A 27,595-nucleotide genomic window follows, 5' to 3' on the forward strand; every position below is an offset into this window, starting at 1 on the left:
ATTTTTATTAACAGTTATATGGAGGGAGCAGTAGCCGGTTCTCCACTCTGGACATCAACACCAAAGGATACTTTCAAGAAGGTCAGTTGCAACATCTCTCTTTATGTTCGTGTGTGTGTGTGTGTGTAGACATGCACAATTTATCTTACAAGGTTTGGTTGTTGGACCAAGGCCATGCTGGGACATCCCATCCTGAAAGGAATTGGCCATCATATTAGCTTCCCAGTACTTATCATCAATCATTAGGGTTTTCACGTGGACACAACTTGCCACTGGTTTACTGTGCTAAGCATAAGCACAGACCTGCACATGCACATATATATACACATTTGCTGCATACATACATAGGCACTCTGTTGGTTATGATGACAAGTGTTGCAGTTGATCAAATCAATGGAACAGCCTTCTTGTGAAATTAATGTGTAAGTGGCTGAGCACTCTATAGACATGCATACTCTTAACATAGTTCTCAGGGAGATTCTGTGTGACACTGAATGTGACAAGGCTGGGCCCTTTAAAATATGGGTACTACTCATCTTCGCCAGCTGAGTGGATTAGAGCAACGTGAAATAAAGTGTTTTGCTCCAGAACATTACACACTTCTGGGTAGTGATCCAATAACCCTCTGATTGTGAGCTGAAATATCCTAACCGCTAAATCATATACCCTCTCTCTGTCTCTGTCTGTCTGTCTCTCTCACTTTCTGTCAACAAAATTCCACTTGCAAGGTATTGGTCAGTCCAAAGGCCAGAGTAGACACTTGCTCAATGTTGAACAGAGTGGGGTTGAACCCAGAGCTGTCTAGTTGTGAAGCAGACCTTAATCCTACAGCCATGCCTGAGCCTATTTACACATAAAGACACACACATACACCCCACCACAAACACATCTACATTGTGTCTTTCACTGTATTCTTCCAATCTTTTGTTCTTCTGCCTCTCTTTAACTGTATAAGACTGGGCCATCTCTATCTGTCCACTATTTTTGTTATCAACAAACAAAACTGATCTCTTTAATTATGCTTTTCTTTGCTTAGGAAGATTCAGGCATTTTTTGCTTTTTACGGAACTGTCAATAATAACACATTTCTTCTTTTCATATTTTGTATAAAAAAAAAATTTTTTTAAATCCATTGTGTTTAATATACAATATCAGCAGGCTCTATCTATCCCAATGGCTTAACCCTTTAGCATTTAAAGTGGCCATATCCAGCCCACATATTCTACCCATTTTCTGTTCAAGCAGGCCAAGTCTGGCCTCTTACACCTACACTACAATGTCATTCTAAGGATAAACAATCATTGAAATCTCAAAGCTATGAGATAAGCCATGATTAATGCGAAACAATATGAATGTATACATATATTTGTCATGGTAATCTGAATGCTAAAGGATAAATATAATTATTATCCTGCCTTATTTCTCTTGACATATCCATTGATGGATTATTCTCTCTTTCAGGCTGCAATGGTTTTGGAGAAAGCGGGCATCAGCCCTGATCGTATTTTAGCAAAGGAGCCAGTTTTAGAGCGTGTCCGTTACTCTAACATTAGTCTGCCTCGTACGCAACCGTTAAGATCTGAAGACACACCCGTCAGTCAACGTCTGTTTATAGTTTGTCAGCCTTCTGCTGTCCCAGAACTGATCCTACGTGACTGTTTCTGTCGATTTGGGGACCTCATTGATGTCTATTTGTTATCAGGTAAGAGAAACCTTTTTCAGTTATTCATAAATTGTGATGTAAGACAGTGGACAGGTGGAATCAGGAGAGTTCAAGAAAATGCGAGTTTTTAGTTATGATTGTTCACAATGTGAGTTCCAATGTGCTGAGGTTAACATTGCCTCTCATCCATTAATGGTGGTGGCATGTAAAAAGCACTATGTGAACATAATCGATGCCCAGGCCACCTGACTGGTTCCGATGCTGAAGGCACATCAAAAGCACCATCCAAACGTGGCTGATGCCAGTACCCTGTGACTGGCTCCTGTGCCGGTGGTACATAAAAAGCACCCACTACACTTTCAGGGTGATTGGCTTTAGGATGAGCATCCAATTGTAGAAACATTGTCAGATCAGATTGGAGCCTGGTGCAGCCTCCTGTCTCTCCAGACCTCAGTCAAACCGACTAACCCATACCAGCATGGAAAACAGACATTAAACGATGATAATGATGATGACGTCTTTTAAATGTAAGGAATATTTGTCCAGTTTTAATGTTTAACAAAACCAAGGTGGCAAACTGGCAGAACCATTACCATGCCAGGCAAAATGCTTAGTGGTATTTTGTCCATCTTTACATTCTGAGTTTAAATTCTACCAAGGTTGACTTGGCCTTCATCCTTTCAGAGTCAATGAAGTAAGTACCAGTTGAGCACTGGGGTCAATGTAATGAACTTACCCCATCCCTCCCCACACAGTTGCTGGCCTTGTGCCAAAATTTGAATCCATATTTAATGAAACCAAGGTGGCTAGCTGGCAGAACCATTCGTACACCATGCAAAATGCTTTTGTTTGTTAATGACATTACTGAGAATTTATGTATGAAATGGAATACCATAATTAACCGAATTTGTATTACGATTTATATAAAATTGAAAATAGTGATCTGTCCTATAAGCTGACTTCATCAAAATTGCAATTACTCAGAAAATGTTATATACTTCCCTCCACACACACACATATTATAGGTGTCTAAATGAAGACTTGTTGTTAAACAGTCACTTACCATTATAATACAAACATGAATTAATAATCTGTTTATTGTACTGCTACTACAGTTATCTCTTCTATGAACTAATTATACACCAGGAGTGGGGAAACCCTGCCTGCAAGCCCATTCTATTTCACCCACGGGCTGGTATACTTGTATGTACAAAATATAGTAAATTTTCAATTATAAAATTTATACAATATTCATATGCCTATTTGCAACATAGGAAATGTTTCCACTATGACTTAAAACGGTTAGACTTAAACAGAAACTTGTCTGATAATTGCCATTTAAACGGAAATTTTGTTTTGTAAACCCCCCCCCCCAGACCCAACTACACTCTAGCTGAAAAATATAGAATACCACATAGGTAATATAAACGTCCTAAATTCAGTGGTAGCATTAATGAAGATGTTACGCATTAATTTAATGTGTTAAACTTATCTTTATTAATGTATATCAAATTATACATAGATATTAAGATCTACACAGATATAAGAGTAAGAACTTGTGATCTGCTCACAGACCTTTTCCTTTGTAAATTTTTGCTTGCCGCACTAAAAGGTTTTCCCACCTCAGTTATACACCCTCCTTGCAAGTCTTTCCTCATTCACATGAAGCACTTCACACATCTTTCCTCCCTATAACTACAACCTACTGAAATTTCCTTCCTGTTTTTTTTTTTTTTGTTTTCTTTTTCCACTTTTCTTTTTCTAGGCCGTAACTATGGTTACGCAAAATTTGCCTGCAAAGAAGCTGCTGGTCGAGCCATGCACACTCTCCACGGACAGAGTATTGCAGGACAACGCCTGAAAGTCCTGGAAGCTGAACCACCCAAAGGAGTTCCACCGACCAGTGAAGATGATGGACCATCGAAAAAGCAGAGACTTTAAGGATAATAAGCAAATGTATGCAAGTATTTGAGCTTTCTTTTCATCTCCTTTTCCCTTTCCTGAAGATGTGTGCTTGTTGTGTGTGTGTGTGTGTGTGTGTCTGTGTGTGCGTGTGCATACCTGTGCACGATTTTATTGGAACATAGCTATTGCTATAATCCTCAATTAAAAACACCATCTCACTCATTATGTTCACCACCATCATCCCCACCACCACCACCACCATCATCATCATCATTATCATCATCATCATCATCATTTCCTTTAAATCTAAAACCACTATGTCTGCTATTGCAGGCTGGAGTTGCCAAATACCAACAACATTTGTTAATTTTCCACTGTTGACAACTAAGGAATTAATTGGTTTGTGTGTTAATGAGGATATATTTTAACGAGCTAATCTCTCAAACATATATCACTGCTATGGTATATGAATGGGCTGTAAGGTCTAATGTTTGATGAAATTTTTTACATGGTATTTAAGGCTAAGCCCATCAGAAACGGGTGGTTTATTGAAAGGTCAGTTTTGTACATGGGCTAATTTCTCATTGGTGTTATTATACAGAAACGTCGGCCAGGTATATGGGCTAATTTCTTGCTGATATCATTTTATGGAAAAGCCAGTCTGGTATGTTGGCTAACTTTGTGTTTGTATCAGTCTTAATATAAATTTTTACACTAATTTACATAGTCTAATTTCTCCCAGTTGTGTGTCACTTTAACAACATAGTGCTGTTGTTGTAGAATCTAGACACTGTTTTCATATTACCTACTGTGTATGTCACATTTGTTTTCCTTCCTAATTTTAAGTTGATAATCGGGTTGAGGCTAAGGCCCTGCCCCCTAACCTGTGTCCTACAATCTAATGCCTCCACTCTTGATATGTGTCTTGCAGAAGTTCTGCTTACTCCTATTTATTTAACTAGACATTAAACAAAACAAATAGCTTCACCACTCCTATAGGCCATTTGTATAGTTTGATTGCTTTACTTTGATTGTTTCACCTAGACTAATTGTTTTATCATCTATCTTACCCAAACTGATTGCCTTACCACGTCTCACTCGACTAATTGTCAAATCATGTCTCACTTGGACCGATTGCCTTACTTGAGTGTCTCCCTTGGGCTGATTGCCTTACCCGATTGTCTCATTCGGACTGATTGCCTTACCCGATTGTCTCACTTGGACTGATTGCGTTTTCTGACTGTCTCACCTGAACTGATTGCCTTACCTCGTTGTCTCACCTGAACTGATTGCCTTACCTCATTGTCTCACCTGGACTGATTGTCTTACCTGGATTGATTGCCTTACCTGACTGTCTTAATTTGACTGCCAATACAGACAGTATTTTCCCTATCTCTCTCTCAATGGCCCTATCTTTCAAAGCCATACCTTCTACCTCACTGTAATGTCTGCTGTCACAATCATCCTTGGCTTTCACTTTAGTATTCAGAGATTAGTGTAGGAAGTAAAGAAGGCCAGCTATCCTTCCGTCCATCTGTTTTATCACCCATCCTTCCACAAAACCAGTTGTTCCAAGAAATAAGCCATCTGACAAAAATAGATATGATGGTTACATAAAGGTCTCCAAATCCCTGGTGTGTTCTTGAAGACTTCCTGCTCAGAGCCAGTGTAATACACCCTATGGTTAAGGAGTTCTCTTCACAACTAGGTGACTTTGGGTTCTATTCCACTAAATGGCACCTTGGGCAAGTGTCTTACACTATAATCTTGGCTCCACTAATAACTTGTTGGAGAGACACTTCATGTTCTTGGGTGATAAACTTTGTCTGTCACTGTATTTAACACAACCACTGGCCTTTGTGTCTCTTCAGCAGAGTCCAGTCTCCTAGTATTTGAGCCAGGTATCTGGTATGAGAATAACTGCCCTTCTTCCTGCTAATCTGGAAGGTCCTGAAAAGGGTCAAGAGCATTGCGCTTTCTTGTCTAAGCTATTAAAATAAAGCAGTGAAAGTGGTAGTCATAGTCTCTCTCTCTCTCTTACAGTGGTAATGGCCTCTGTTGCTATTTCTAATTGAACCGACAAAGTCTGCTATAAAAAAAAAAGTAAAACACAGCCAAATCTTTCTCAATTTACACTTTTGTCCAAGGTCCTCTATGTTTGAATATATGATGAGATAAATCCTCTTTGACGATTGTAGGATTGGTTAATTAGGGCTAGATGGGGCAGGAGGGTTTTCAACTATAAGAAAGGACACTTTGGATAATGTCCAAATGAAAAGTGATATGGTCACAGCTGGAATGTCTTGATTACAGTTCTGTTGGATTAGGACTTACTGAGAGTTTAAAAACAACTTAACTGAATTGTATTAGTACCATTTGTATACTGTGTGTCTGTTCATCTGTCTTCCTCTCTCATTAACAATAACGACAACAACAAGTGTTTTTATCCAGTGCAACAACTGTGCCTGTTGTATTTATTTGCATGTGAACATTTTTGTTTTGCAGCCAGCTAATTCCTTGTAAATTTTGGAAACTTGGCCCAAGGTGGAAGTAAATAAAAGAACTTCTACTAACAATGAGTTCTTCTTCCTTCCTACCTTTCACCTCAGACACTAACGAACCAATAGCTCTCTTTTATCACAATTCCACATCTTCCCCCCCTTTCTTTTTATTTTTTAAGTCCTATTTTGGTATATTTTTGTTGCTATTTTTTCCCTTTCGTTTTATTTATTTCTTTGGTTTTAGAGCAAAAAAATAAAAAAAAGACGTGACAACTACCAAAAAGAAATCAATTTTAGAGATTTAATTATTATTATCAATTATTTATTTTCATTTCAAATCCTGATTTGTTACCTTGCTTCTATTTCCAGACCTATTTGCAGGTGGCCTCATTGGTTTCCACTTGTTACGATGACAACCTTCCTTCTGACACACCTTTCCCACGACGACGACAACAACAACACCAACAACTACTATAACTATTCATACTACATCTACTACTACTACTACTACTGCTATTATTATTATTACTACTACTACTGCTACTGCTACTTCAACAGACTTGACGATAACTGCTACGACACACCTGAGCCAGCTGTAAATCTTCAGAATCGACATTAAAAACCAAAGCCTGAGTAAGCCGCTTGTGTGAGAGCATTGCGTGTGTGTGTGTATATGTGTGCCACTGTGCGAGTGTGTATGTTGGTATCAGTGATTTTGTGTGTGTGTGTGTGAACATGGGTACATGTGGTTTTATATGCATGTGCATCAAAATGAGATTGTGTGTGTGTGTTGTAAAACTATGTTTTTACAATTAGTATTTTAAAAACTACAAAAGATTTTGGAAATGTGCGGCCTGAAAAAAAAAAATGCGAAACAGATTTGAAGAGAAATGGTGAAAAAAAACAACAAAAAGACTATAGAAACTGTATGCAGAGAAGTGGACAATGTCAAACTGACCATCTCTCACACTGATTGGATTATAACTGGTCAGTGTAATGACAGTGACATCACTTACACAACAGCTGACCACCTGAGTACATGGAAAACCCTCTTATAACAACAACAACTACTACTACTACTACAATTTACTACTACTGTTACTACTTTTATTACATTAACTACTGAAACATTTAGTGGTCTATGATCGGAGTTTTTAATTTACAAACGAGGAAAAGGTAATTTAACCCATTAGCATTGAGATTGCTCTGTCAAATGTTCTGCTTATTTATTCACAATGTTTTAAATTAATCATGCATTATCTAATGGCTTCGAGATTTTGATGATGTGGTTGTTTATTTTTAGAATGACATTGAAGGGTAGGTACGAGAGGCCAGACCTGGCCTGTTTGAGCATAAAACAGGTAGAATATTTTGGCTGGAAACGGCTGGTTTAAATGCTAAAGGGTTAAATTTTCAAAGTAGATATAAAATTATAAAATTTTAAATATATATATATATATATATATATATATATATAGGCGTAGGAGTGGCTGTGTGGTAAGTAGCTTGTTTACCGACCACATGGTTCAGGCTTCAGTCCCACTACGTGGCACCTTGGGCAAGTGTCTTTTACTATAGCCTCGGGCCGACCAAAGCCTTGTGAGTGGATTTGGTAGATGGAAACTGAAAGAAGCCCGTCGTATATATATATATATATATATATATATATATATATATGTATGTGCTTGTGTGACTGTGTTTGTCCTCCCAACATCGCTTGACAATCGATGCTGGTGTGTTTACGTCCTCGTAACTTAGCAGTTCGGCAAAAGAGACCGATAGAATAAGTACTAGGTTTACAAAGAATAGGGTCGATTTGCTCGACTAAAGGTGGTGCTCCAGCATGGCCACAGTCAAATGACTGAAACAAGTAAAAGTGTATATGTGTGTGTATATATATATATATATATATATATATACATATTTACACATTTTTATTTTCCCTGCATACTTCTCGGTGGGGTGGGGGTGGGTGCCAAATGGCACAAGTGAGAGAAGGAATGTGGAAAGGTCCAAACTAGAACTCCTGACAATCTTAGCAACGAACTGAGACGGAAAACTAGTCCCAATTCAACCTACATTTCTTTACAGCTGACATGTTTGTGTGACTTAATAAAAATCCATTACACACCTCGTGGGTGGTGGGCATGGGAACTCTTTTTCTTTCTCTTCTTCTCATTCAGTCTATTCTCCTTTGCTACTCAATAGAAGTAGCAGTAATAATAATAATAATAATAATAATAACAACAATACTAACCATAACAATAACAACAATAATAATTGCCTCTGATTTTGGCACAAGGCCAGCAATTTTATGGGGAGAATCTGGTTTATTACATTACTCCCAGTACTTGATTGTTACCATATTTCATTGGCCCTAAAAGGATGAGAGGCAAAATTGGCTTGAAAGTTTGAACTCAGAATGTAAAGAGCAGAAACAAAGCCATTTTGTTTGGCATTGTAACAATCGTAACATCAACAATAATAATAATAATAATAAAATAATAACAATAATAATAAATAATGGCAATCATCATCAAAATCATCATTATCATCATCATCATCATTTAATGGTCAATTTTCAATGCTCAAATGGGTCATACAGAATTTCTTGAGGGAGATACTCTATAGCTGGATGCTCTTCCTGTTGCCAACCCCCACCTGACGAACAACATCCTTTGTATGACAGTAATACTCATTTACAGCCATCATGTGATGTCAAGACAAGGATCCACAAACACATACACACACATATATATATATATATATACACACACATAAATAAAGCAGGCTTCTTCTAGTTTCCATCTATCATATCCACCCACAAGGCTTTGGCCAGCTCAGGGTTATAGTAGAAGACACTTGCTTCAGGTACCATGCAGTGGGATTGAACCCAAGATCACATGGTTAGAAAGCCGGCTCCTTAACAGCACAGCCACGCCTGTTCAATGGACTTGAGAAATGGTAGACCACTGGACTTCATGTACTTTGGTCTGTGGATTTTGCCTTCCTCTTTCTGATTATAATTCCCTTTATGGTTGATGTTTGACTACACATTTACTCCTTCAGAGGACAGATGTGGTTGTGTGGTAAGTAGCTTGCTTCCCAATCACATGGTTCCAGGTTCAGTACTACTGCGTAGCAACTTGGGCAAGTGACTTCTACTATAGCCTCAGATTAACTAAAGCCTTGCAAGTGAATTTGGTTAGCAGAAACTGAAAGAAGCCTTTCATACACGCACACACACACATGTGCCTTTGTACCTGTGTTTGTTCCCCACCACTACTTGACAACTGGCGTTGGTTTGTTTATGTCCTCAAAGAGTTTGATGTGTTTAGCAAAGAGATCGATAGAATAAGTACCACACTTAAAGAAAATGAAAAACTGGGGTCAATTCATTCAACTAAAAGTGTTTCAAGGCAATGCCCCAGTATGGCCACAGTAATGACTGAAACAAGTAAAAGGTAAAAGAATATATATGATGAGGAAGGTGATGATGGCAGTTCTTTGTGCCTGAAGACTGAGGAACAGCAACAAGCCTTTAAATGGTTATGTAAACCAATCCTTCAATGACAGGCTCTGGTGCACTTGGGGCAGATATGTAGGCTTTGGTCAGATAGGGGTCATAATGGTGGTGGTCCCTTCCTTCTCATCTGCCGCAGTTGTTCTAGCCTTTGGAGATGCAGTCTTGCCACACCTCCCTCTGTGCTGTGACTCCTTCCCACTCTGTGGATGTGTATCCCTGCCTGGTTGAGGTGGTGTTTCAGTTGGTCTTTGAAATGTTTCCTGGGGGCTTCTCTGTCTCTTTTGCCCTGGCTGTGCTCCTGTAGAATATGGCCTTTGACATTCTGGATTTGTCCAAGCATGAAATGTGACCTACTTATCTGAGGTGTCTGAGCTGCAGGATGTTTGCCTACTGGAGGATGCGTTCCTTCCATAAGATGTCCATATATATATATATATATATATATATATATATATATATATATATATGTATGTATGTATGTATGTGTATGTAAAGATTAGCTCCAAGGATCAAGGTGTAGGAAGTTAGTAAGCTTCAAGCAGTCCATAGAAGGTAATAAAAAAACGACTTTCAGGAACAATAATGGTTTATTGGCGTAGAAGGTTGTAAATTTTTCCCATATTGAAGTTTGATAAGCTGAAAAAAGTTACTTTATAGCTTACAGTTAGAAGCTGGGGTTGTCATGCATGTCAATAAAAATCCAAAATTGGAGAATGGAGTAGATAAAAATCCAAGCTACATATGTTTCCTAGCTAGCAGAACCTCGGAGGTAGTAATTGCCCAAACAAAGAGTAATCTGCTAGCTACTCATCAGGCCGAATCTGTTGGGACAGTGTCATGTTTGGTTACACCCCTTCAGTTTTTGTTTAGAGCCATTTTGCTTTCCATCCTTCTGAGGTCAATAAAATACGTAATGTGGAGGTAGGGGAAGCATTGGTGTAATTGACTATACTTTAGAAGGTAGTGCTCCAGCATGGCCACAGTCTTGTCATTAGGATGGAACCAGTGAGATATATATATATATATATATTTATATATATATATATATATATATACACGCACACACATATATATATGTATATGATTAAGTAGCAATATCTTCTTCCTGTTATGAAGGGAATTCCTTGATGATGATGATGGTGGGTGGTGGTGGCAGCAGTAGTTCCACTTCACTGGACATTGGTTAGTTAAGCGAGACTGTCTCAGCAGCAGTGCAAAGACTTTGACTACATTTCAAACCATTCCGACATGTTTGATTCTCAAATTATTCTTTTTGCGTTCCTTTTTCTTCTACCCCTTCCGCTCTCTCATTTAATTAGTTTTACTTTTTTGTGTTTTAATGATTCTAATTCATCATTTTCTGTCTGTGTGTTACAAAGTAGTGAATATGCTCATGTCTGGGGTTATTTTTCAAGTGAGATAAATTTTGTTTAGTCCTCAATTAAGTGAAGTTTTTTAAATGCTGGAATTTCTAATGTGTGTGTGTGTGTGAGATTAAGTTTCAAATCTTACTATAACCAGTCTTTATTTGCTAAACAAGCTTTCACTCCTACTCTGTGGTTGAATTGTTTTCTGAAAAAAATACTAACTAGAACAAAAACTAAAACTACTACTTCATATATACATATGTGTGTGTTCACATGTATACACCATATGTGTGCTTTTTGACATTTATATATTAAAGTTAGTGAAAATAGCTATGTTCTTTGATGCTTAACATTTCATATAGCAAAAGTGGTCGAGTATGAAGAAAGAGGAAAGGGAGTATTCAGTAAAGAAGGTAGAGTACTGTATTACATCTTAATGGAAGTTGATACTTCACAGATCATGACTGAGTTTTGTATTTCCAGTCTTAGAGCAGTTTTGAAGACTGAAACATAAGACTTTGTTTAAAAAAGGTTAAAATAGAGATGTTTTAATACCTAGACAAACTTTGATTGGATAATATTTTTGGAACAAAAGGATTTTATCAACCCTGTCAGACCTGGGCCTTTGTGTGTCTAACTTTACCCTCTATCTGGGCTCCTGAGCACAAAAATAAATAGTTGCATTCACAGATCAAGATTGCAGGCAAACTAATGGATGGGATCCCCCCACCCCATCACCACAAAAAAAAATTTAGGGGAATAACAATAATAGGCCTATCTCTCCACTATTGTATTTGTTCACCTGAATCACTACTTTCATCAGTTTGATTGTCCAAATCACTCTCATTGTCTGCGTTTGTGTAAGGGTAAACTTCTTGCTCATCTGAAGAATAAATATCATCAATAATTTCCTCAACTGTAAAAAAGTCTTGCTCATTTCATTACACACTTCATCACAAAAATATACATTTTTTTCAATTAAATACGAAAGTGGTGGGAGATGCCATAAACACACATGACTATGAAGCTGCAATGAGATCAGTTGCCTAATTTTAATTTTTAATCTTCTTTTTCTACTTGTGTTGTTCATTACCACTTGGGAAATGGTAGAGATTACGTTTCGGCTATTTCCGCTGCAGGATTGACCATAGAACTGTTGTACAGAAAATAAGAAACAATGATAATCAAGCGGTTAGTGAGTTTGGGAGAAGAAAAGTAATTTTTAAAATTGCAAGAATGTAAAATACAAGACTGGTTTAGGAAGAGGAAATAACATCAAAGATGATTTTAAAGGATACTAAAAGTGTTTGGCATAGCAACTGGAGGGAAGGCCAAAAATATGGTAGCAAAAAGCCTGTCCAAACAAGATTAAAATAATAAATTATTAGGAAGAATACTGGAAGGAAAATTACAAAGTAGATATTGAGAATTGTGCCTACAGGAAGTTAGTTCAGGCCTTTCATTTATTGTGAAATAAAATGAAAAGTTTCTTACTTAAACACAACTTACAGGTTTGAACAATAAAAACTAAGGTAGGTGCAAATTGTTTCACATATATAGTGATTTCTTTATTTCCTTCTCCTTCCAACCAACAAATTCCAACTTGTCCTCCTTCCATTCTTTTTTATTTTTTTGTACAATTAGCTCTTATTGCTCTGATGACATTATCCAATCGCAGTTAGTCTTGATGTTCAAGCATTTACAATCTCTCCTGTTTAATATTTAAACCATGTCTTATATTCCAGTCTTCATTCTCACCCAAAGATCAAAAGCAAGGAACTCAGTAGCTATGGTTTGTGAAGTTTCAGCTTCCAATAATCATATATATATACATATATGTGTGTTTATATATATATTATATATATATATATATATATATATATAGATGCATATGCAATCAAAAACTTTTTTCAAATGGTTATTGTTCTCAGAATTAGTGGGTCTCAAACCATTTGAAATGAACTTACAGCTGGTTATTGTTATTAAAATCTTCATCCAAAAGTGATCCCAATAAGCAGCTTTTATATATATATATATATATATATATATATATATATACACACACACACACACATACACATATATAAACATGTACAAGTTGATAAGTTAATTCAGGGGGAAAAAACTTATCCTCTTGCATTTAAAGACAAAAAGTAAAATGTGTTAGTGTGTTCTTGGTCAAACTAGTCAAACACTTCCAGCTGTTTGTTGGCTAAGTTAGCCCTGTAGTTTCACCTCTCCATTGGTCAAGCTAGCTTTATAGTTCCAGGTGTTTGTTGGTCAAGCTAGCCATGTGGTTCCTATTGTTGTTTGTCAAGCTGGTCATGTAGTTCTTGTTCACATAAGAGTTTCCATGGAAACAATGTCAGGAATTCCGTGGTCTAGGCTTTTGACCTAGTGGTGTTTTATTGTATATATTATTTACATCTTAAGAATTTAGAAACATTGAGACATAAATTCGTGTTTAACAGTGAAACTCAAAGAAAATAAAGCTATGCAAATACTGGTTTAAAAAAAAAAAACCATTGATAGAAAACGTTGAAGGCTGTCCATAGGACATGAATTGATGTCTTCTGTAAATGTAACAAATGTTCTACCTATGGGCAGCCTTCAGTTTTTTCTCTTCAAGAATATTTTTAATCCAATATTTGCATGTTATTTATCTGTTTTCAGTTCCACTGTTAAAAACAAATATATGTAGTATTTCCATCTGTATGTGGTTGCTTGTTAATATTAGGATCTTTTACAGTATAGCTTAATCATTGAGTTTTTCCCATCAGAAACTAGAGACCTGTTCCAGTTTGCATAACTCAACCATTGTTTTACGGTTAACATGAGGCTGTTTATATTCAGGTCTCTCATTCAATAACTTGTCACCATAACAGAAACAAACAAAAAATGTTTTGGTTTTCATATCCAAATTCAGTATTTGCTTTTTTTTTCTCTTTTTTTTTTCTGTTTTAAAATTCTTTTTTTCTTTTTATTAGATATTTCTAAATAAAAACAGGAGGAAATAAAACAAATTTCCCCTAGATCTTTATCCAAATTGTTGTCTGTGTTTTTATTGACTTCATAATTAAATTTTTGGTTTGGTTTATTTTTTGCCCAAATATTAAACCATTGTGGCTGTTGGAATGATAAAGACTGTGGTGTTTGTCAAGGATCTCTTGTCTTTTATTTGTTACTTGTTTCAGTCATTAGGCTGCAGCCAGGTTGGGACACAACCTTGAATTTTTAGTTGGATGTAAACACACCAACACTGGTTGTCAAGTGGTGGTGGGGGACAAAGACAAACATACACACACACACATACATATATTCTATATCGTGAAGGGTCTAGTCCATGCTTGTTTACCAGATGAAATGCTGGGTGCATCACATGTTCATTTCATTACAAAAATGTTTTTGTTTTCAATTAAAAAGTAAACAGCTATGGAAGACACCATTAACAATGAATCATAAGCACACTCAACTATAAAACTGCAACATCATTGCTTGCCTTTTTTATATTTTATCTTTTTCTACATGTTGTTCATTACTGCTTTAACAAGAATCCAGTAGAGATTATGTTTAGGCTATTTCCACTATAGTAGTAACATGGCATGATAGTGTTAACCATTTTGTTACCATATTTATTTTGAGATGCTCTGTTTCTTTCAACTGATTTTAAATATAACAAAAAATTTAATAAAATAAGTTCATTATCATTAAGCTAGTGTTAGGAACATAAATTGTGACTAATGTTTGGTGGAAGATTTAAATTCAAAACTTATGTAAACATGACTTTTGTACTACAGAGCCAGAGGCGGTTTTGGCCGGGTTGGTATTGTAAGGGTTAATATTCCTAGTAGCTATGGATTGACAACCCTTCCTGAAACCATTTCTTGTTCCCCACTGCAAAATCTCAAGTTTAAAGTTTTCCTATTTAAATTTAAAACTTCCAATATAATTTCACTTAGGAACTTCTTTCTAAAGTTATTATTTCAAACAAGTTTAAGAATCAAAATTATCTATAATACATTAAAAGTCAGTTTGAATCTTGCTTGCAATGTTACCCAGCCAAACTGGAGCATAATGGGAAAATACTATGAATATTTCCCATTACCATGAAATGTTAGTACGAACAGAATGAAACAAGTTTCATGTAAATTGGAGCAGTAGATATTTGGGGGTATAAATACCCAAAACGGTGCATAATGGGAAAATGTTCTGAATTTAACTTCATCCTGAAAGGGAAGAAACTCTAACCTTTCAATATCGCATTCATTGAAAGCATGCAAAATAACCTGGAAAAGAAAAAACCCATGAAACAAAACTCCGTTGCTAGGAAACTCAGAGTTTTCCGGTGACCTACAGAGAGTCTAGTTTTATATAAATAACAGTAATCACCCGGCATTGCTCGGGTTTGTTTCAGCCCTTTAGAATTGGAATTTTTGAAAAGTAAAAATTTTGCATTATGTAGCTTTAAGTGAACATTTTTCTGGTTGAAATATACCAAAAAATGGCGACACAGCAGTCAAAAAATCGTGAAAAATAGGGATTTTCATAGAAAAAAAGCACCTTTTTGATGTAAATAATTTTTGGTGTTAACATGGTCCGATTTGAATTTTTTCTTCTACGGAAAGAAGAGCAAGCCTTCTATCATATTTTGGTCAACTTCGCCACAGGGTCTCAAAGGAGATACCTGCCACACACAAACAACTTCAGCTTTATATATATAGAGATTGGTGGATGTGTTGAACCAAATTTGGTCAAGCTCTCTACATTCTGAGTTGAAAACCTGATGAGAGCAACCTGTCCAAATAAAGCACCAATCAAATACTCTGTTTTATGGGAAACAATTACAGAGTGGAATAATCATTTTCTCTCATCCAATTTTCTGGGCTTGTACCTATTTAAGAAATAAAATTTAATCCTTCCAAACAATTTTTTAAGTTAAATTGAAACACAGGAAATGTGTGTTTTTCTCTCACTCTCTTGGTTTTACCTGTAAGTTGCAGATAGTACATAGGCTGTTCTTTTTCTCATTGTTGGGTGGCATTTCCATTGTACATGGCTGTTTATTTTCCCATGTCCTGCACTTGAACCGTGAAAACAGTTCACAGCTAACAAAGTCACTTGCCAGGCTCTTTTCTTCCTTCTGGAATGTATTGACTTTGATGACTTTCTTTAATTCCAAACATCATTAATGTGATTAATTTCTTTATCTTCAAATTTTTTCAATCATTAAGACTATAGCCAGACTGGGGCACTGCCTTAAAGAATCTTTTGTTTTCGCAAATGAATCAGCCCTCAGCACTTTTATAAAACCTGGTACTTACTCTATCAGTCTCTTTTGCTGAACTGCTAAGTTACATGGACATAAACACCTGTCATTCTCACTTGTCACTGCTGGAATGGATTTTCATCTCTGATATTTATTGTCTTTAAAACAGCACATGCATAAGAAGTATTACCTGATGACAAATAATACAGTAACTGGCCTGTTAATGTATATATATTGAATATGAGACATGGGTGGCTATATTAATTTGATACTGTTTCAGTTATGTATACGGGATATAAATGTGTTTGTGTATGTATGTGTATATATATATTTTCACTCTGCTGAGTGGTTGGTGTTAGGAAGAGTATCCAGCCGTAAAATCCTGCCAAAACAGTTACAGAAGTTTGGTGCAGGCTTCTGCCTGGTCAGCTCTTGTCAAACTGTTCCACCCATGTCAGCATGGAAAGCGGATATTAAATGATGATGATGATATATATATATACATAGGCATGGCTGTGTGATAAGAAGATTGCTTCCCAACTACACGGTTCTGGGTTCAGTCTCACTGCATGGCACCTTGGGCAAGTGTCTTCTACTATGGCCGACCAAAGCCATGTGAGTGGATTTGGTAGACGGAAACTGAAAGAAGCCCATCATATATATGTTTGCCCCACCAACACTGTTTGACAACCCCAGTAATTTAGCAGTTTGGCAAAAGAGACCAATAGAATAAGACTAAAACCCTTCAAGGTGGTGCCCCAGCATGGCCACAGTCAAGTAAAAGATAAAAGGTTCTATTTTTCCCTTTTTGTATCATCAAACCTGTGGTATATAAATACGTATACAAATTCCAAACTGTTCAAATCTGTATGTGTTTGTATGCCTTGTACTTCATGATACAAGCCCGCTGGTTTTTTTCTTTTTCTTTTTCAGATAATATTTAAATAAATTAAAATGCTTGTTCTATTTGATTTCCATATAGGACAAATTTTTGGAACACGAATGGCTGGAGCTTCATTCACTGAAACTGCTGGAATTGTTTAATGTTTTGAGAGGTTACAGTCTCTAAAATAACATTGGCATTCCACACCCAAGGAACAAAAATTGCCTCTGGCCAGTGCAATTCTGGATGGAACCCAAAGCTTGCAGAGAGGGACCACAGAATAGCGAAATATATTGTCTTAAAACTATCAAACTACAGCAGTAAATGTGACAGGAGAACTAAATTACCATCTTGTCAACTCTGTGTCAAGAAAACCCATTTGTTTTGAGCTCCATAAAGCTGGGTACTATTGGAGGCCTGAAATTGCTAAACCTCACCTGTTCTGCATCATGTTGATGTTTGGTAGGTGGATAAAATGGTGTCTAAACTATCAGAAGTAGTCAACAGAACAATGTCAATTTCTCTGACGAATTGTCATTCACTCTTTTTCCCCAACTTCAAAGTAAGTTTATCTCTAGATACAGACCAAGAAAGCCTTTAACCCTAACTGGCTCCTTCTGTGAAATATGGAAGTGGCTCTGTTATATTTTGGACAGCTTTATCATGGAATTCTCTTGAGCTTTTGGTCATTCAACTCGGCAGAGTTAACTCCAAAGACTGTGTATTTTGGCAGATTATGTCCATCGTATGGTACAAACATTGTTCCTTGATAGCAATAAAATCTTCCAGGACAATAAATGTGCCAATTCACATAGATAATGTTATTCAAAATTGTTATAAAGAGCACAATAGTGAAGTAGACCACTTGGATTGGACCCCACAATCACCAGATCTCAATATGGGTCTTTTGGAGCAGCAAGTGAGGAGCTGCTTCCCTTTGCCATTCTCACAGTTACAGCTGAAGCAGGTTTTAATTGAAGAATGTCTCAAAATTCCCCTGACAACTATCCAGAACCTGATTGAATCAATTCTTCAACATTAAAATTGTGATTGATACCAAAGGTGGACTAACCCTATATTAAATGAGGATTTCAAATTTTGGCTCAAGGTCAGCAGTTTTGACCCCAGTACTTGATTGGTACTTTATCGATCCTGAGAAGATGAAAGGCAAAGTTGATCTCAGTAATAAATAATAAAACTTACATTTAACAAGCTGTTTCCATTATTTTGTCCCTAAATGCATGTGTGTATATATACATGCATTCATAAACACACACACACGTGTGTAAATGAGTGTAGCTACTTCCATCAACTTAATAGTTCATTATTATATACATACATATTTTTGTGTGGGTGATTGGATAGACAGATAGATAAATACAGGCACACCTGCATTAACAACACTATGTCTATGCATGGACTCAGCTCTGAGTGTGTGTGAGAGAGAGAGAAATAAAGACGAAGAGACACAGATACCCTGAAAAAGTCAAATGGTCAGTCATACACACCTACTAACAAGTTACATAAAAAAGTCACCAAGATAATCAGCTTTGTTTAGATAGAGAGCTGACCTTTGACACAGTAGGGGACAATGTGATTGTAGTGTTTTTTAAAATTTTTATTTTTCACCCAAATAGTTGCTCCCTAGAAATATTATATTTTGACATCAGTAAATATCACCCAATTTCAAAACAAAAAAAAAATGAAACAAACAAAATAAAGACAACAAGGACAAATATTACACACAATAATAATAAGAATAATATTAATAATAATAATAATGATGATAATAATAAAATTAAAATAATATACTTTACATTTGAGGTGGGAACAGCCACTTGTAGAATTTTAACATTTTAAAAAGGCTTTAAAAAAAGGTGGGAGAGGTGAATAAACTAGGATTTGAACCTAGATTCAGAACTTTCAGAATTATTTTTGTTTCTTTTTTCTTCACCAATTTAAAACAGTTTTTAAAATTGTCTTATTTTTGTTTATTTTAGTTGGTTGGTTTCAATCTTCCTTTTAGCGTTTTGCAATCCACAGGACATGACAGTTGTGTGGCATTTAGGTGAGCTCGGGTACCTTGCCCAAGACATCTGTGTGTACACAAGTCTATACATGTAAATATACTATATGCGTGTGTATGTATGTATATATATATATATATAAATGTGTGTGTACGTACATACATTTATATTTATATTTATATATATATATATAAATGTGTGTGTATGTACATACATTGAATATGTGAAGGAGTGCGAGAGCATGTATGTGTATGTATATATATATATATATTTATATACACACGCATACACATATATATACCTGTCTGAACATGATGTGTTAAATTGACAAAGATCTCTGTTTACAGTGGACAGGGGTGAACACAGACCCTGTCTTGTGATCAAAGGGGATCAGAAATGTCAAAATCTTTGCTCGGAAGGACAAAACAGCAACAACTTTGATCTGCCATCCTCTCAACCCAGCCATAGCAAAAGAGTATACAATAAATACATAAATATAAATATAACCTTTTTTTTTTTTTTTACCTATAGGAAACGAGAGCAGGTGGTGGGAGGAGTTCGGCAATGCTGGGTGGTGTTATTGTGTCCTTCGGAGCACTTCAGTCAGAAGAGATATATAAAAACAATTTTAAAAAATAATAATAATAATAATAATAACAACAATATTAATAATAATAATTCAGTGTGGATTGTATAAACCAAGGTACTCAGATGTAAGCATGTGTTTACGTATGTATAGTCACATACAAGCTCATAAATTAACACACACATGCATACGTACATATGAATATATATATGTTTATATACATAGCTATATATAATACATAGCTATATATATATATGTTTATATACATAACTATATATATATATTATATATATATATGTTTATATACATAGCTATATATATATTATATATATATATATATGTTTATATACATAGCTATATATATATATATATTTATATACATAGCTATATATATGCACATGCATATATGTACATTTATATATAAATATACATATATACATAGCTATATATATGTACATTTATATATAAATATACATATATACATAGCTATATATATGCACATGCATATATGTACATTTATATATAAATATACATAATGCATATGTCTACAGCAATAAACATTACAGACACATATACATGTATGTGTTCACACATTAAAAGGATGATTGCAGAAAGGTGACCACACCAGTTGTCCTGCAGATAACTAAAGTGATTCAAGCAGTACCTGGAAAAAAAAAAACGGGGTAACATAGGGAGTGAGTTGAGCAAGAGGAGAAGAGGGAGGAGGCGGAGGGTAAAAAGATATTATCACCATCAACACCATCATCAATCTGGAGACGTATATTTTTCCTTCTATTTTGGTAAAAAAAAAGAACAAAAAATATAAACCAAAAATACACAGAAAAATACTTTTTTTTTTCTTTGTATTACACAATTCCACACACAGCTCCCATTAAAAATGCCTGTTAAGGGATCAATTCTTTGTGGGAGCAACAGCAAGGTCCATGCTTGTTACAGCTGCTACCATCACTACCACCATCACTGCTGCCGCCAAGCCTACACAACAGCAACGTCACCAAAAGAAATGGTAGCATTGCCAAAGAGATTGGCGGCATTACCGATGATGACGAGGGCATCAGTATGGTGGTACCAATGACATTTTCCAGTGACGACTGGGGCTTGCGTGGAGATGAAAAACAAAAAAGGAGAAAATGGTCATCAGGCAACGGACAACGAAAAGAGCAGATGTGCACTGAGGCTGGTAATAGGATTGGGTTGCAAATGCCATGCTGCTAACAATTCTCCGGGTTCTTCATTCGGTCCTTTTGTGGGAGAAGGTTGGGAGTGTTAAGGGGAAAAAAAAAACAATTCTTTTTTTAAGGGTTCATTGGTGGGGTAGGTGTTGTTCTCCCATTTTAAGTTTTTTTGTTTTGTTTTTAGAATTAATTTTTTTTAAATATTTGTTTTGTTGTTGTAAATATCTTTGTGAAAGGAATGTCTTCCTGGTACATGTTTGATTCCTTTATGCTTATATATATATATATATATATATATATATATATATGTATATATGTATATATATATATTATATATATATATATATATATGTATATATATATACATATATAGACGAAGTAGAAGAAGAAAAAGAATTGGTCAAGGAGTTTACTTGACCAAGTTCCGTGACTGTTTCATCTTCTCTAACCTCTTCTGCAGGTGGCTGTTGTGGTTACGTAGTTCTTCAATCTGACTTTGGGCTTCTCGCAACTGAAAATACACAAAAACATATATAAACATACATATAGTGACTTAGATATATATATACACACACACATACTTACTTGGAAAAGGATGCTTGGCATTCGATCATATAATAATATAAATAATATATAAATATATACATATATATACATACCTACATCTATATGTATATATACATACATAAATGGGTACAGGACATCAAAAAAAACGTTGAACACAATGAGAAACAAAAATATGGAAACGAACTTTTTTTTCAAACAATGAAAAAACAGAGTACAAGACATACAACACAAGGAATATTCCCCTTCTTCAGTTGTCCCTGTTTTGTCTACTCCACGTTTCAAAGGTAAGGAAAAGACGCAACTTCATTGAAACAGTCCTTCCCGCAAAGCAAATTAAATAAAATTTGGGATTTTTTGGGTAAAAGTGGTAACAAGAACAGAACAGTAATAACAAAACAATAACAGTAAAAACAAACGATGAGGGCTGTTAAGCCAAGACGATGGAAAAATTATTCTGAATGCTTGAGGAGACAGCTTATGAGAGAGACAGGATAAGTGGTTTGGTCTTGGTGAAGATAGCAGTTGGAAAGATGGCTTCCCTCTGATCACGTGTCAGTGATGAGAGAGTTGAGGAGGAGTAAGAGAGAGGGAACAGTGAAGGGGAGAGGAGAAGGGTGAGAGAGAAAAACAAAGGATGAAGAACAAGAGAGGTTAGCATTCAAAAGGGCATCCAGCTGTAGAAACCACAGACAACTGGAGGCTGGTGAAGCTCTGCAGCTCCTGTTGAACCATCCAACCCATGCCAGCATGGACAGCAGATGTTAAATGATGATTATTTTTCTGAAGGAAGAGACAGCTGTGACTATCAACAGGAATTATCAAAGAGAGGGAAGGAGGTAGATGGACTTATATATATATACATATACTGTTAAAACACAGTTGTTATAGAAACAAGGTGGTGGTGGTGTTATGATGGTTGTGTGATCAAGATACTGTAACAGACGTAGCTATAGCTGTAGAAGTGTGACACCATAGCCGCTGGACAGAGGTCATCGCAATAGTAGAATGACAGAGGGAGCCACAATAACAGTGTGACAGTGATAGCCACAAATGAAAAGCTTCAGCTCCAATGTGAGTGGCAGCCACAGGTGAAGTGGGAGTTGTTTAACCCTAGGTCAACCCTGTTTTGATCATCCCATCTTTTTTTCCTGTACCCAAGAGTGTGTTATCTGTGTCCTTTTTTTTTAAGATGGCAAAGAGTGATTTAAAAGAGATTAGCTGCTATTTCTAAAAGGTTGAATAGCAACTTAGAGGCTCCCCAGTTGGCTGTGATAGGCCACAGGTGCAGTGTTAGTAGCAGTTATAGGAAAGGTGAGGTGAGTGCAATGTCAAGTGTAGTGAAAAAATGATTAGCCACAGGTGAAATGTCAGAGATATTTACCTCGCGTACAAGTTTCCTCTTTTCCTGCTTCAGTTCATCTTCCAACTTTTCAGAATCCTCTGCATCACTTTTATATCGTCTCACCTGAGAGTCAAGTCTGTTTACCTGAAAGACAAATTATTACAGCATTAATTTCAAGTAACCCATTTAGAAATACAACAACTTAATCCTAATATAAGCTGCAACACATAAAGGCAGTGTTTAGCTATAAGACATAATTAATCCTAGTAGTCAGACATAACTAATCCCAGTATTGAGCTACAAGACTTAACTAATCCTTGTACTCAGCTACAAGAAAATTAATTCCAGTGTCAAAAAAAAAACCTTACAGATGTGTATGAAATAATCTTTAGGTTCTTAAGTGCACCAGATTTTCTAACATAGTTGGATCGGTGAGAATTCAAACCCCAACCACAAGATATCCAGTTAGGAGTCACAAGTGAGTCACCATAATTTCAAGTGATCGATCTATAATTTGAGCAATCAGTATAAAGCTGTGGCATAACATGGCTCCTTGGATGATCAAAAATTCACTCATTTTTCATCCTATAAAAACTGCTTGGCGCATAACTCAGCCAGAGAGCTTCGGCAGATGGCCTTGAGCATTCAAACAGACTGCCAAGATCTGACCACCTTGGGCACTTAAATAGATCACCTCAAACAAAAAATGCCTTCAAACACTCATGATGTACCACAGCACAGTTCTCTCCTGCTAGTCAGAGGTTATATTATATCTACATCTTTCTTTTATAAACAGCCAACGCAGTAAATCATGTCCAGCAATAAACATGTTAAAATTTAATAGTTTGCGAGTCACCTTGTTTATCATACATGCAGCCAGCTAGACTACAATACAACACACTCTAGCAAGCAATCATGCAACATTAGTGATAAGCATCTTTGTGACAGGCCCTTACATCTGAGAAGTTGTACCTTATAAAAATAACAGGATACAGTAGCAAAAAGGATCACTTTAACTACTGTTAAAGCATACAGCTTCTGATATTCAAAACTATATTCCTAACCATGTCAGGACATACACTACTGTTTCTTGTAACAGTAAAGACTTTGAGAATTCAGAACCTTTCAGGTGATAGATCGCCAAAACCTTAAACATGACAAACAAGTTTACAGATGTAACAAGTACCCCACAAGCCACAGGTCACCAGCTGTAACAAATACCTGCACAGTACCACACAAACCTGTAGGTCTTCAACTGAGACAAGGGCCCCACTGAAGCAAGCAATACTTACTGATCCCTCCAATGTAGCAATGTCCTGTTCGGCTTTCTGTAGTTTTAGTTTGTATTCATGAATCTGTTTGCTAGCTTCTCCTGCAAAAAATAAAGACAGATGCATTGTAGTGGTGAGCACCAATAATTTCAATTATTTCTTGCATATAAACTACGATGTACATGAAACATGCAGACAAAATATGCTCAGTAAATGTAGAGGATTACATACATTGTGTGTATGTCTATGATAGTGAAACAAGGACAATGAATAGAGAGGGTTCTGTGTAGTGTGATGTATGGAGGTAAAATATGAAGAGCCTATGTAGAAGACTGTGTTGGGTATATATATGATGGTGTTTATGGTAGTGAATATACAGGACACTACATGGTGTGCAAAAGCTGTGTATTGGGTATGGTAATGAAACATGGAGAGTGACTGTAGAGGGCTACATGTGGAGTGCATAAGGTGTGGCGGTATAGGGTAGTGAAACATGGACAATATATGCAGAGGATTTCCAGTGATTAGAGAGAGAAGATTGAGTTTGGTTTATTAAATGTATAATATAACTAGACAAGTTGAACAAAAGTCAGTGAGAGAGAGAGAGAGAGAGAGTATCAAGGGAAGATAATTAGGATTGTCTTGACAAATAAAAATGGTAAAGCTATTAAAATTGACATTACAGGATTCTGAGCTGGCTGAATTTAAACTTTTGTTCTGAAAATGGCAGAACTTAAATTCTTCTTTTTTAATTCTCATCATATTTAATACATCTAAAAAAAAATTCCCTGTGGATTTTATATATATAATAATAATAATATTTAATTTATATATATATAATTTAAGGTGTATTCCATTTGGAACGTATTAGAGTACAAAATAGAGCTCATTCACCCTTAGAATTACTAAATAGCCAGTAATATTCCAAGTCTAGGCTTAGGCATTCATCCTGTGTATATGTGGATCTATGTTGTATCAAAACGTGTGTAGTGTTTATTAAATAGCTGTCTAAACCTACTCCTTCCTGTTGACTCTATTCAATTTTCATATATATATATATATATATAATATATATATATAAGGTGGATTAATCATTTTACATACTTGTCTAGGTCAGATGAGATTCTCTAGCACAGAGTCACACTACTGTTGCAGTCATTTATCATTTGCTTTTGTTAGAGAAATCTCCTGAGATTTATTTTAACCACTTCTTCCCATGTCTTTCCACTTGGATCACTTGGCTCTGTCACATGTACAATCAAATGTCCAAACTGATTCAATCTTCTCTCTCTTACACACAACATCTCATTCCTCTAATGCTCATTTGTGCTCAGTTGTTCATGTCCATTAAGATCACGGATCCAGTGAAGAATGTCCACCTCATTTATTCCAATCTTCACCCATCTTCCTCAGTCAATTTCCATATTTTTCTACCAAGCAACATCACAATCCACCCTTTACGAACAACAGAGAGAACTTCTTTGTTGCCAACAAAAGAAATAGGACCCTGAACTTTTCCCATTCCATTCTTACTCTGGTTACTATACTTTCAAAGCATCCACTTATATTACTAATTAGGTTACCTTGGTAACTGAAACCGTCAATTATTTTCTAGGGTATGTTCCAAGCATTTAATGGAATTCATATCACAGGTGCTCTTATAGCTAACAGTTCCTGTTCACAAACTACATACAAAGTCATCTTCTAAGTGATCTAGTCAGTGATACCCATTCTTGGTTTGTGTACTCTTCATTTACATGTGGGTACATTATTTAGAATTCTTACCTACACCTTTAATGCAGATCAAGCAGAACCACTTTTCCAAACACATTCTAGGTTTACTTTAAGGCCTTTCAATGCTAGATGACAGCCTGTGATAAGCAGGTGACACTGAAACCTGTCCAGCCCATACCAGGATGGTAAAAACAGATGTAAAATAATAATGAACATAAAAATATGTGCGTGTGCATGCATGCATGTGTGTGTGTGTGTATTCGACGACTTGATGACCTCACTAGTGGTGCCAATAGCATGTAAAAAGTACCCATACACATTGTGAAGTGGTTGACATTAGGAAGAGTGTCCAGTTGTAGAAACTATACAAAAATAGACACTGGAGCTTAAAGCAGCCTTCCAGCTAACTGGACCCTGTCAAACCATCTGACCCATGCCAGTACTGGAAAAACAGATATAAAATGATATAATCATAAAAATATACATACATATATACAAGTAGAGTTAAGTTAAATAAAACACAGGATGGTCTGGACTGACCTAGGGCCAAACAACAAAAACTTACTTTGTATTTCATAGAGTTGCATTTCTGGACCGTTTGCTTCTATCATTTGGTGATTGTCAACATTTTTCTTTGAACGTTCTTCTTCTAGGTTCTGAGTCAACTTCTTAACCTGTTTAAAAACAAGAAATGCAGGTGAGAGTAAGAAACATTAACAAAAATGATAAAGACACTTGCCTAAATTTGATGCCTTCCCCTGCTCTCTTTCTCACAATTGAACAGGCCATCATCTTTCAAACTATTTCTAAGTCCACAACACATTTATATCACTTGTTTAACCCTTTCATTACCATATTTATTTTGAGGTGCTCTGTGTTTCTTACAATTATTTTAAATACAACAAAGAATTAAGGAAAATAACTTAGTTATCATTAAGCTAGTGTTAAGAACATAAATTGTGACTAAGGTTTGGTGGAAGATTTTAATTCAAGACTTACGAAAACAGGACATTTGTACTACAGAACCAGAACTGGTTTCAGCTGGAGTGGTATTGAAAGGGTTAATTGCTTACTTCAACATCTGTTTCACAAGTCTTAGGATTTACATATTATGATCAAAATAACAAAAAATATAAGCAGATGGAAGTGGGAAGCAAAAACCCACCCGTTGTAAATTCTAATAGTCTTCCATTCAAAATAATCAACTCAAATCCCATTCCCTTATATTTAACAAGATTTTACTAGTATGTACTACTGGCATTGTATGTTATTGAGGTAACTACAGTGTGTTAATGAAGTCAGTCTTGTGTGTGTTAACTGAGGTAACTCTAGTGTGTTAATGAGGTGACTTAACCCTCTAGTATTCAAACAGGCCATATCTTGCCCAAATATTCTACCTGTTTTATGCTCAAATTGGCTAGATCTGGCCTCTCACACCTACCCTACAATGTCAGTCTAAAAATATACAACCACATCATTAAAATTTCAAAGCTACAAGATAATGCACGATTAATTGAAAACATGTGAATAAATAGGCATTACATTTAGCTGAGCAATCTGAACACTAATGAGTTTAGGCATATTATTGCCAGATGTCTTTGGTATGTTTCTGCTGTTAGCAATTAAGTAATGGAGATGGGGTTGTGTGCAGGTTAATTAAATTTCAGCTTATAATTTGTAGGGCAGCCTTGATATACTAACTTCACAATCTGCTAAAAGGTAACCCCACATAACCTACTAAACTATAAAACCTGACATGAC

The 27,595-nt window shown here is 35.9% G+C and overlaps 2 protein-coding genes and 1 long non-coding RNA gene across 8 annotated transcripts in view; 1 reads left to right on the forward strand and 2 right to left on the reverse strand.

Annotated features, from left to right (window-relative positions):
• The window catches only part of LOC115216327 (RNA-binding protein 45), a 50,818-nt gene extending 31,539 nt beyond the window's left edge, over positions 1-19,279 (forward strand). The window contains exons 9-12 of one of the 3 annotated variants that reach the window (XM_036506782.1): positions 15-81; positions 1,462-1,702; positions 3,429-3,619; positions 17,165-19,279. In XM_036506782.1, coding sequence (XP_036362675.1) covers positions 15-81; positions 1,462-1,702; positions 3,429-3,604 — 484 coding nt within the window. In that variant the 3' untranslated portion in view covers positions 3,605-3,619; positions 17,165-19,279. Of the gene's footprint in view, positions 1-14; positions 82-1,461; positions 1,703-3,428; positions 3,620-6,438; positions 7,030-17,164 lie in introns of those variants that run through there. The other 2 variants (XM_029785548.2, XM_029785546.2) reach the window with 2 other exon arrangements.
• On the reverse strand, positions 11,732-18,217 carry LOC118765164. The gene is made up of 2 exons (XR_005001032.1): positions 18,184-18,217; positions 11,732-12,115 (listed from the first exon to the last, which is right to left on the reverse strand). It is a non-coding gene; the product is annotated as an uncharacterized LOC118765164 (long non-coding RNA).
• Positions 19,280-21,036: 1,757 nt separating the features above from the next.
• LOC115216405 (leucine-rich repeat flightless-interacting protein 2) overlaps positions 21,037-27,595 on the reverse strand; it is a 202,545-nt gene continuing 195,986 nt past the window's right edge. For 3 of the 4 annotated variants that reach the window (XM_029785711.2, XM_029785712.2, XM_036506783.1), the window contains 4 exons: positions 26,400-26,508; positions 24,122-24,201; positions 22,869-22,973; positions 21,037-21,431 (listed from right to left, as the gene is read on the reverse strand). In XM_029785711.2, the coding sequence (XP_029641571.1) occupies positions 21,330-21,431; positions 22,869-22,973; positions 24,122-24,201; positions 26,400-26,508 (396 nt within the window). In that variant the 3' untranslated portion in view covers positions 21,037-21,329. The remainder of the gene's footprint in view (positions 21,432-22,868; positions 22,974-24,121; positions 24,202-26,399; positions 26,509-27,595) is intronic. The other variant, XR_005001030.1, reaches the window with a different exon arrangement.

Source organism: Octopus sinensis, linkage group LG10 (assembly GCF_006345805.1).
Source record: "Octopus sinensis linkage group LG10, ASM634580v1, whole genome shotgun sequence".
NCBI lineage: Eukaryota > Metazoa > Mollusca > Cephalopoda > Octopoda > Octopodidae > Octopus > Octopus sinensis.